This window comes from Carlito syrichta, unplaced genomic scaffold (assembly GCF_000164805.1).
Source record: "Carlito syrichta isolate Samal-C Ts95f unplaced genomic scaffold, Tarsius_syrichta-2.0.1 Scaffold305211, whole genome shotgun sequence".
Lineage (NCBI taxonomy): Eukaryota > Metazoa > Chordata > Mammalia > Primates > Tarsiidae > Carlito > Carlito syrichta.
Genome location: NW_007249307.1, coordinates 712,691 through 724,141, shown reverse-complemented (window position 1 = coordinate 724,141; position 11,451 = coordinate 712,691). Strand labels below are relative to the sequence as shown.

Below are 11,451 nucleotides of genomic sequence, written 5' to 3'. Positions count from 1 at the left end.
CTGGAGGTGAGTTCCTGAGTTCGAGAGGAAGCCTGAGAGGGAAATGTGAAGGCTTGATGAAGGATGGTGCCCGGCCCTGTGCCTCCAAGCCCAGAGCCGAGGCCTTCCTGCAGGCAGCACACAGGGTCCGGGTGCAAGGGAGCAGAGACCTTCACCTGCCAGGATAACAGGTTCCCAGGAGCTGAAATTAAACGAAGGCAGCCACGCCCACAAGTCATGAGTGGCAGGCTGCGGGCCACGCCCACTCCACACAAAACAGGGGCCGGGAGCTACCTCTCAGCCACCTCCTGCGAGCCTCTGCACTGCATGCAACCTGGAAAGGACTGCCACAGGCCAACACGCCCTTGGGTCTGTGTGTGGTCCTGACAGCCCCCTGCAACAGCAGTGCCAGGGTGCTGGCTCTGCCACTGGTAGCGTCTGAGGGGAGAGGCCAGGAGGGCGGATGTGGGCAGGCAGGCCAGGCTGGGAGCCAGAGGGTGGCCATTAGGCAACTTGGCTGCAAAGAGCGGGTCACGGTCACCAAAACGAAGAGGCTTACAACTCGGGTTTCCTGCCAGGGCATCCCCACCAGGACTGTACCCCAGGAGGAATCTGGCAGCATGGCCGAGGGAAGTGCCTCTGGTGGCCCACGGGTGGGAGCAGTCCCGGACCGGAGCCGGGAAGCCCCGGAGGTAGCAGCTCAGCCGAGGGACGCGCAGTTCAGCTCTGAGCCCTCCTGGCTGCCCCCAGGCCCTCCCTGCAGGGCCCCGGGGCTGCCGGGGAGGCGGGGCTCGCTGGAGCACGGCCTGGGGGGCGGGGGCAGGCTGGGCGGCAAGAGCAGGCACGCGTCCTGGCTGCTGGCCTCCTCACCCAGGCCCGCGTGCATCATGCCAGCCATGGCCAGCAGCTGGATGTCCGAGTGGGCGTTGGCCACCGTGTGGCGCCGCACGCTGCCGCACTTCTCCAGGTAGGCCTCGCCCTCCTGCTCCGTCAGCGGGGTCAGGGCCACTTCGTGCACCGACCGGCCGGCCGTGGCCAGCGGGGAGGCGTAGCTCAGAGGCGTCATCTTGGGCCGGGCCCTGGAGAGCCGCCTGGCTGCGAGAGAAGAACCAGCAAAGGCAGTGAGGGGGGTGGGTGCTAGTGCCCCAAAGCCGGGTCAGCTGGGAGGAAAGGGGAGGTGGCGGCTGAGGTCCATGACAGCCTCAGGTGCAGCTCTGTGGCGGCAAGAAGGAACTCGGCCTCGGCTCGTTGCTCCTCTTACCACTCGGGCTGTTCACGCCAGGCCCTGCTCTGACCAGCCCTAGCCCCTATCTCAGGGGCCACCAGGATGCTCCTCGATGGGGAAGATGCAACGCGTCTCTTCTTTCCCAACTGCTGCCTGAGCTTCCTTGGATGTGGCCTGAACCCCCTTTCCACCCACATCTGGGCATCTGTTGGCCAGCTTCCCAAAGAAAATCCCCTGCTCCCAGCCGGTGTGGCCTCTGCTGTGCCACCGTTGGTGTGACAGAGGCCCAGGAGCAGAAATCCAGAGGAAGTGGTGCCTGGGAGCTACCTCAAGCCGTCCAAGCCAAGACAGTGGCACCTTCCTGCGAATCGTATGGAACAGGACCACTGGTGGCCCTTGCCTCCCCCCAGGGGCGGGGACCTGCGTTCTGTGCAAGCCAGTCCTCCTGACCTCAAACAGCCTTGAATACCACCCACCAACAGCCTGGGCCCTGGGGGCCTCCCCCAAGGAGGGCTGGAAACAAACCCTGGAAGTCTGCCCCGGAGCTCTCATCCAGAGCCTGTGCTAAACCTTGACGCGCACTTTGGATCCTCTCAGAAACCAAACCCGAGTCATGGTGTGGCATCACCTCCTGCTTCGTGGATGGCTGAGCAGCAGAGAGGTGTGTGTGTGTCTGTGTGTGTGTGGTGGGGGCTCAAAGGTTGGAGCGCAGGCCCACTGGGGCCAAGCAGGGACTGAAGATGGGCCTCGGGGGATAGAACTCCCCGAAGGGGCGGGTGACTGTGCTCTGAGCCATGGACACAGCCTGCAGCAGCTGCGGAGGGGGCACCATCGGGTCACAGCCTGGCTGGCACGCAAAACACAGGAGACTGCGGGACGTGCCCAGCAGGCAGGACAGGCCGCGTCACGGGGCGCCTCGGATGTCAGATGGGAAGAATTCGCGATGCATCAGACAGGCCACGACGGGCAGGCACACTGCAGGCCGCAGGGCAGGATGGAAGCTCGGCCTCAGGAAGACCCCTGAGCAGAAATGTGGCAGGACGGGTGGGCGCTCCAGAGGCCGGAGGTGAGGCAGGCCAGGGAGAAGGCCCGGGCATCATCTCCTCTAAGACAATGCACTGCTTGTGGAAGCAATTAGACTGACAGCCGGACGGAAGGTGAGGGGTGGCACGACAGGAAGTGGAGCTGTGGCGGTGAGGGTGGGGGAGACAGCGGGTTAGACCACTTGCCCAATGGTGCAAACAGGCAATGCTGAGGCTAGAACCCAGGCGTCGGCCCCGACGTGGAGTGTGCCCCACTGTCTGCCCAGAAGGAAGGCGACCCCAGGCCAGATGGGGCGGCCAGAGAAGAGCCCCAACCGCAGGGTAGCGGGTCTGAGAAGATCCCCAAGGGAGGACGCACCCCGTGCCCAGGGACCCCCTCCAAGGACAGAAGGCAACATGAGCCAGTGCCCCTCCGTCTCTCTGGGTGCCCTTTGAGCAGCCCCCCTCTCCTCCTCAGACCCCGTGTCTCCTCCCGAGCTGAGACCTCAGTGAGGCCTAGGCGGAAGCCATGGCAGCAGAAGCCGGCGGGGCCCACGCGGGAGCAAGTCTGGAGGCGTGGCGAGGGCAGAAGCTCTGCTATGAAGGGCCTCCCCTCTCTTTCTCTGCCTGAGCACACGTCTCCCCAGCCTCCCAACCACCCGGCCCCATTTCACTCTGGCCGTCCACCACGGCACCCACGGCCCCGCCCACCTGAGAGAAACACATGCCGTCTGCCAGCAGGGTGGGTGGTGCAGGGGGGCAGTGGATGGGCCTGACAGTTAGCATTCCCACCACGCTCCAACAGGACTGGGGCAGCCCGCTTACTGAGACTGTCCGAGGGGACACGGGGCCCACACTGCCTCTGTCTCCTCTCGAGATCTGAAGGCCAGGGACACAATGCACTGGCAGCTCCCAGAGGTCATGGCCCGGTGGAGCCCTGTGACACCCATCTGTGTCCATCTGCAAAGTTCACAGGGGCCCCTGCCCCGGCTGGGGGTGTGTGTGTGAATGATGCTAAGAGGATGGCATCCTGGCCCTCAGGACTGAGTCGCCAGGCCTCCTGGCTCAGGCCCTGCAGAACCTGTTTGGTGGTAGCCGCAGAGTGTTTCCAAACCATCTGCCGACACGCAGAATGCAGAGTGAGTTCCCTCCCTGGTCTCAACCTCCCCTGAAACAGGCAGCGTATCTCTCACTGTCCCCACTGCTTGGGTAAGGAAGGCTGGGCCAGCCCGGAGCTCAGGTTCCAACGGCAATGTCCAAACGTGCCCCACCTCGCTGCTACGTGGCACCGCCGCTGCCCTCAGAAGACTCGCTCCTTGAACCAGCCCACCCCGAGGCCATGTCCCAGAAAACACTGCCCCTAGCAGGTGATCTTGAGGCTGGTCTTGGCCCAGGGAGGCTGGGTCATTTGGGGACGAGACACAAAACGCCAAGAAGCAACTAGGAAGAAGGAACCCAAGCCGGGCCCTGGTGGAGGCTCCTTCTGAAGCGTGGCACATACATCCTCAAGTCACACGTTTCTGCCAGGCTCCCATATTCCTCTTTTAGCCCTGTATTACCTTTACGAGTCTGCCATCAGCCTCGCAGGAGCCTGGATGAGACCTACCGGTGGGCATCTACAACGTGCACACCCCGTGCTCCTGGGGTGGGCAGCGACCCGCCCAGAGGGGCCTGTGCAGAGGCCAGAGCCAAGGAGGCCGGCAGTGGCACCATGGTTTCCACAGCATCGAGACTCCAAGACTACGAGAGTGTGGGGACCCTCCGCTGGGGAGGGGACATCCTGAAAGAAGGGGCACTGAGGCTAGAATTCCCACAAAGGCAACACTCGGGCCTGGCGGATGTGGCAGGGACGGGCGGTCCAGAAGAAGGAGAGTCGGAGTCCAGGCTGGGCCTGGAGGAATGGTGGGGAAACCGAGGGAACGTGAGGTGGGGGAGGGGCGTGCAGCGTCCTTGCAGAAAAGGAGAAGTCATGGGACGATTTCCACAGGTTCCAACCCAGTGGGCCAAGCCAGGGAACGGTGGCGTCAATGGTTCCCGGAGGGTCCAGGCAGCAAGCAGACAAGAGAGGCTACTCTGGCTGCGGCCGAGCAGAACTACAGGCTGAGCGTGGGGGGCCCACCTGGCGGGGCCACTACACCTGCCCCCACGTTCAGCAAGCTTCTTGAGCTCTGCCTGCGCCTCTAAAACGCCGGGCTGACGGCCAAGAAAAGGAACGCGCTCCAAGGGGCTTGCCCCCAGCCTGCCGAGAGCCAGCGTGTCACCAGCCATCTGGGATACGCCAGGCGCCTTAGGAAGGGGCGCTCCTCTGACGCGATCTCCTTGGAACCATTTCACAGAGGAGCCTGGAGCTGAGATGCTGAGTGACCTCGCAGTCCCAGTTGGTAACACAGCCAGGACTCACGCCCAGGCCTGGTAGACCGGGGCAGCGGTGCGGGTGAGAAATGAGGGGGAGAGGTCACCTGGACGGGCAGTGCCACTCTGGGACCCAGGCTGGCTATCACTCCCTCCCTCCCTCCCTCCCAGGAGAGGCCCAGGCCAGGTCCTGGGACCCCAAGGGGAACGGTGTGCACCTGCCCTCGGCTAGCTCAGTCTAAGGGGAGACTGGGCAATAGTCTGTGGCATCCCTTGCCAGGAGCTGCCTTGCGACGCAAGCTCTTCCAGCTTCACAAATGCTCCACCCTCCGGCTCCCCTCCTGCCCTCCAGATGCCCCCAAGACCCTCCCCCTTGGGCGGGACAGTCTCCCTTCTCTTTTCACTCATATCTATCCCACGGGTCCCTTCACAGAGGTCACTCCCTCCTGGGAGCCTTCCCTGATTTCCTGGCCAGGGTGAAGCCCACTGCCATGTGCTCTGTGGTCCCGTACTCCCCCCCTCGGAAGTAAACGGATGAGTCACTGCCTGGTTTGGGACTTCCACATGGGGCTGTGTGCGCCAAAGAGGAGGATGGGCTGGTACATCTGTAGCACCTCCCAGGCGCCTGGGACAGGGTGTTAGTACACATTCGCTGAAGTAATAACAAAGATTTAACCAACAGAGGGCAACCTCCTTCCCTCTCCAGAGGCAGGGGCCGGCCTCAGTATGAGAAAAAATCCTCAGGTCTTTGCTTTCTAATGACAGTGTGCATTACTCTTATCTTAGCTGAAAGCTAAAAACTGTCCCCTCCTAGAGTGAGTCCTCGTGGAACAAGCTTCCAGATCTACTCTCGTTCCTGGTGTGGAGACCAGAATAGGCCGCCTCTCCCGGAAGGACAGTGGAGAGGGCAGTCAGGCAGCAGCACAGGAGACCGCTGTCCTGCCTCCACCTGCCGGAAGGCAGAACGCAGGCTTACAGAGATCGCCGGCATCCTGCCCCTCCTCCAAAGCCTCCCCCAAAGACGCCTGGAGACCCTGAGCCTCTGAAGGGCGCAAGCTTCACCAAGCAGCCGGCACCTGCCGCCGTGCCTGGCTTCCCACAAGCTGCCAGCCTGGGGACTCCAAGCTCTCTCCCTTTTCCCGTCTGGTCACTTCTCTCAGCTCACTGTTCTTTGCGGAAGATGCCACAGAAGCCGAAATGCAAAGCCACCTCTTTGAGCGTGACTCGCTCCCGGGGGTGTGCCCCATGCACATCTGAAACGCACGTCAGCGCACCCCTGTTTGTTTCTCTCCTGCTAACCTGATGCAGGAGTCTGTTCCAACTGAGAGCTCACGCGGCCTCAAGAACAGCGATTTTCCCCCCCACATCGGCCTCTGGCCCAAACAATGGCCGCATCTCTGCCACGGCCCAGCTCAGCTGCTGACGTCCTGACAGCTCCCTGGTTGCCCCTGCCCCTCAAACTGAAATAGTAGGCAAGTGGGTGGGCTCCGGAGACCTCAACCATATGGCACCCCGCTCGGGCTGGGGTGGGGGCAGGAGACTGTCCTCCTTTGGCGTCAGGGAGGCCGCACCCTGCTTGAGTGGGGGTCAGAGGGCAGGAGGCCGTCCTCCTTCAGTGTCATGGCAGCTCCGGCTCATACCAGCTCCTGGGAGGCATGAGTGAGTGAGCGGGTGAGGCACGGGGAAGCCAGCAGGCCGCTCGCTGGGTCCTGCACCCTCAGATCTGGGACGGCTGCGGCAAAGTGGTGTTTCCGAAGAAACACGACCAGGGTGGTGACAGCTGCTGGCTAGCCCTGCCTCTCGCTGCTGCAGAGAGGCCCGGGGAGGCGGGGGACACCTCGCCAGAGCTACTCCTTAATTCGAAGCTGAGACCCCCATAAAGCGAGGGGAGGAGCAAGAGGTTCGGGCCACCCGCCTCCCCCACTGCATCGCCCCTGGCCCGGGGTTGCAGCTGCCCGCCATCATCTAACAAACGTTCCTGGGGATGGAGCCATGAACAGAAAGCTCCTGCATTTTGAGGGCTCACTTTCCAGACAGTAATGGCGTCTTGCTGTGGGTGAGACCAGCATCACCACAGAGGCCCAGGATCGGTCCTGGGAAGAATCGCCGTGGAGGGAAGGGACGTTGCGACAGTTGGAGAATGTGAGTGACCCACACAGAACCCGAGGGCACGGCACACAATCCGTGCCCAGCCAAACGGTGCTGGCATCGTGATCACCGAGGCTCCCACCGCCCGAGAGCTGCGCCCCTTACCCAGTGTGTGCATGGGGCCCGAGATGCCGCGGTCACCACTGAGGCCGAGGAAAGGAGAGACCACCTGCTTCACCAGCTCTTCCAGCTGCAGATAGCTCTCACTGGGGCTTGTGGGCTCATGGACGCTCTGGAGACAAACAAGAGACAGAGGTCAGTGTAAGCCGCCCGCTGGTGGTGCTCACTCGGTCAGCACATCCTTGTGGTTAGAATGAGGGACACTGAGGCTTAGAGCCCTAGGCATGGATCATGGGTCACCATGGTTATACCTGCATGCGGTCAGCGCCACCACAGCCTCTCCTGCTGGGCTTACCAGTGAGGGGACTTCCCCAGCTCTGGGGCTGAGGTCTGACTGGCCCCAAGGACAACAGTTCCGCCCCCACTGTCATCGAGACCGGTTCACTTGCAGCAAGTAGGCGCTTGCATGGATCAACGCACAGAAGACTCCCGACACCCAAGGAGGAAAGAGTTGATGCCTGTTTTACGGATGAGAAATAAAGGTTCAGAGAGTGAAAGTCACTCCCAGGAAAACACAGCCAGTAGAGCATAGCTAGAAAACGTCCTGGACTGGAGTCCTTACTGCCACTTGCTAACAGGCTAAAAGAAAGGGAACAAGAACATGGGAAGTTCAGGACAACTTGAAAGAGAAAGCTGGCCGGGCTCAGTGGCTCAGCTTGTCATCCCAGCACTTTGGGAGGCCGAGACGAGTGTATTGCCTGAGCCCGCGGGCTCGAGACCAGCCTGGACAACTTGGCGAGACCTCGTCTCTCCAATAAAATAAAAAAAACTAGCCAGGTATGGTAGCGCATGCCTGTAGTTCCAGCTACTTGGAAGGCTGAGGCGGAAGGATCGCTGAGCCCAGCAGGTCGAGGCAGAGGTGGCTGTGAGTGTGCCACGGCACTCCAGTCTGGGCGATAGAGTGAGACTCCAACTCAAAAAAAAAAAAAAAGAAAAAGAGAGAGCTGTTCAAGCAGCAGGCACAGATCTAGCACCAAGTTGAACAGGAAAGGCCAGCGCAAGGGGAGGGTGGGGGCGGCTCCCAGGCCAAGCCTGGAGTGAACACCAGCCACAGCAAGTGGCCCACGGTCAAAGCCAAAGGGGAGCCAGTGGCCAGTGTTCTAGAAGCCAGCAGCGTCCTAGGGAACAAAGCCTCTTGCTGGAAAGGACACTAAGACATGCTTCAATGCTGAGGAGCTTCGAGGAAACAGAGACCACCAGCAGGAGAGAGGAGAGAGAAGCAAGGCTGGGCGGGCTGTGCTCAGCCAAAGGCGTCCCCGCGTCACGTGCTCAAATGCAACAGGCTGTGAATCACTCTCGCTGTCAAAGCAAAGACCCTCTGCTCCCCTTGGCGTTCCAAGTTTGGAGGTGACAATAGTCAGGCGGTGGGGCAGGAGGGCTGGCTCCTGCCGCTGGGGACCTCTGGCCGGGACGAGGCTCCCAAGGACACCAGAGGAGGTGAGGAGGAGCTGGGTACAGAAACTCCGGAGGAGGGGCTGGGTGAGAGGGGATGCTGGCGGTGAGTGGCCTCCTCCAACCCTCCCCTGTAGTTCCTGAGTTCCCAATGGGCAGCGGTGACTGAAACAGGAGGAGCGGCCCAGGTGGGAGGAGAATGGTCACCGCGCAATGTGGAGCTGGATGGCATTCCCCCAGGACACCTCCGCTGGGAGCCTGGCTTGCACACAGCCCTCGAGAGGGGGCTGGCCTCAGCTCTGGCCCGGCTGCTGACGGGCGATGGCTTTTGTGGACCCAGTGCAAAGTGAAAGGGCGGGAGCCTCAAACTAAGAACATCAAGTCGGCAATGGAAAAACCAGAATACAGTACGGGGTCCTCGGAGTGCCCTCTGAGCACGGTGGCAAACTCGCCAGGCCGGGGTCTGTCCTTGGGGTGATTTGAGGGCCTGTCTGCACCAGCAGGAGGGATCGGATCTTCACACCGGACAAAGCCTCCAGTTCAATGTCTCGTGGGGACAGCCCGAGCCACACCCACGGCAGGAGAGCGTGAGTCCCTGTGTGCTTGGGGAGGGCTAGGCCTGGCTCAGGGACGCTGGAAGAGCAGCAGGAAGAGGAGAAGAGAAGGCCTGAGAAAGGGCCCTGGCCTCTACACCAGGTCAGGCGGTTTTGAAAACCTCAGCCCCAGGTATCACGGTGTGGCAGGGAGCGGGGGCCTGGGGAGAGCAGGCACCCTTCTAAGGCGGCCCAACTCCCTGCAGCAGGACTGGCCCCGGGGCAGGGCCACTGGGAAGCACCACTCAGACCAGAGGCGACCACCCTGCTGCTCCAGAAGGCAGACTGGGGCTGGGGAAGAGCGGCCGCCCAATGGGCCACGCAAGCCCCAAGGTCACAGCTCCCGGTGGGGGGGGGGTGGGTAGCGGGCCAGGGACATGTTTCCCGGAGTCCTCAAGGGAAGGATGCTGAGTGCCCTCCTCAGAGGGTCCCATCCTAGAGGCCATGGGGCATTTCTGAGTACGCTGGGAGACGGCCAGAGGAGCGCAGACAAGATGGGGTGGGTGGAAAGAGCCAGGGCTGAGGAGTGGGGGACCATTCAGTGCTTACAAATGACGGCGTGACCCGGAGCTCGGAGCCAGCGTCTGGGAGCCTCCATCAGCAGGGAGTGGGGAGACCCTGGCACAGGCCCAGGAGGAGTCGCCCCCCCCGCCCCGACTTTCCGGAGACTTGCCCCAGCCTGGAACTCCTCTGACCGCACTTCTCTCTGTTGGGAGCAGAAGCTCTGCATGTTGGTCACCAGCAGGGAGCCAGAAGCCGGGTGTCAGCCCCACCTGGGCTTTTGCTGGCGGTGCCATCACTCGCTGACAGTGTTTAATCAGCACCCACCACGTGCCGGAGAGTGTGTGGGTGCTCTGGGCACAAGAGTGAGGGGAAGACACAAGGGCCTGCCTTGCCTGGACAGGGGCTTGCGGGCCTCGAGGGAAGTGTGTTCTGAGCAGAGGAAACAGCGAGCACCAAGGCCCTGCGGCAGCGGGGAAGTCTGCATCCAGGTGAGGATGAGGTAGGAGGGTCAGGGCACGGCCTTGGGCATCTTCCCAAGATCAACAGGGAGCGGACGAGGAGCCAACAGCGGGCAGGGGCTGGGCACATGAAGGTGGGCACCCCTGGGCGAGTAGCCTCGCCCGTCTCTGGGGCTGGGGACGGGGACAGCATTCTCGTGTGTCTGCTGAACTGCGGGGCACAGGGCCTGGAGTCCTGGACTGGGGTGGAGGTCCTCCGTCACAGAGACAAGCCCTCCTGCCCTAGCTCCGAGGCGGGCAACTTCACCTGCAGAACTGGATTCACTCTATCCACTTCCCACAAGATCCAATGGCCCGTCACCACCTCGACGCATGAAGTCACTTCTGGTCGCCCAAACACTGTCCGTGGGAGTGGGAAGCCCAGTGTTCCTGTTTTTCCATCAGCACCCTCAGGGCTCGCTCTCAAGACACCCCATCCAGGACACGAGCTCTTGTTCCGGCTGTCCACACACGAGCTGCCCATGCCCCTCTCTGACCCCCTCCTTCTCCTTCCCGTCCACAAAAATACTTGACCCAGCCTTCCAGCCAGCTGCGCCCACCCTCTTCCTATTAGGCGACGCTTCCTCCTCTCTGATCCAGGAAAGGGGAGGACACCAGGGGGCGGCTCGGCTTAAAGAACTGAAAGAGAACACCGGCCAGAACCGGCTCACCAAGGCCCCGTTCATACTGCTTGATCCGACTCAAGGTCACAACTGATTGGGCAAACGGGAGCCACCCAGCCCAGGCTGGACCACCCACACTCTCCTCTGGGGATGGAGTAGATCGTGGCTTGCCCAGCCTCAACACCTCTTGCTGGCTGAGAGGTCTCAGGCAAGCACATGCACTTCCCAGGTTTCAGCCTTCTCATCTGCAAAATGGGAACCACAGCGACGCCTACTTCCTTAGGCGGTGGTTTAGAAGATGAGGCTGAATAAGTCCTCAGCCTGGGCCTGGCCCACAGCCAGTTGCCTCGTGCTGATTTGGAATCGGGGTGAAGTGGCCCTAGGTGGCCGCCGAGTCGTCTCCGACTGGAAACACGAGCTGCCGGGGCCACGCTTTATCAGGGACAAGCCCAAAATGCAATTCCACATCCCGGAGAGGCCGTGCCAAGGAGACAAGGTGGACCAGACAGAGCAGAGACCGGGAGGTGGAGAGAGGTGGGCGGCACTGTGACCTGGCATGCCTCATCCCTGGTTGCTATCAGGGACAGCAAGGAGTCCCTCTGCCCGGGGAACCTTCCGGTGAGCTCCTGGTCTGACTGGAGCCCCGCCCGCGTGGATGCTTTGCTGTGAGGAGCAACTTGAGGCTCCCTGGCATCGCTGGGGAGGGGAGAAACGTATCCGCTTCCCGCGTGAAGCACCCTGCACCATCCCGGCAGTGAGCAGAGCACTAGGGACCTAACGGGGCTCAGTGAGGACGTGTCAAATGAGCAAGTGAGCAAAGGAACGCAGACAGACTGATGAACACTCACCAAGGCGCTCTGGTCACGGGCCCCTCCCCATCATCCCAGAACGGTGGTCTCTTCTCTCTCCCCGCCCCTGTGTGCCCCCCCACCCCCGGCTTTGAGCATGTCCTCAGCAAGGCCTCACCTGCAGGACGAGCAGCATCTGGACGATGGA

General features: G+C 61.9%; 1 protein-coding gene across 1 annotated transcript in view; it reads right to left on the bottom strand.

Annotated features, from left to right (window-relative positions):
• Positions 1-679: 679 nt before the first annotated feature.
• PRR5L (proline rich 5 like) overlaps positions 680-11,451 on the bottom strand; it is a 53,125-nt gene continuing 42,353 nt past the window's right edge. Inside the window, exons 6-8 of the mRNA XM_021714091.1 lie at positions 11,422-11,451; positions 6,832-6,958; positions 680-1,074 (exon numbers count right to left, since the gene is read on the bottom strand). The exon at positions 11,422-11,451 is cut by the window's right edge and continues 171 nt beyond it. Of these exons, the coding sequence (XP_021569766.1) occupies positions 680-1,074; positions 6,832-6,958; positions 11,422-11,451 (552 nt within the window). The remainder of the gene's footprint in view (positions 1,075-6,831; positions 6,959-11,421) is intronic.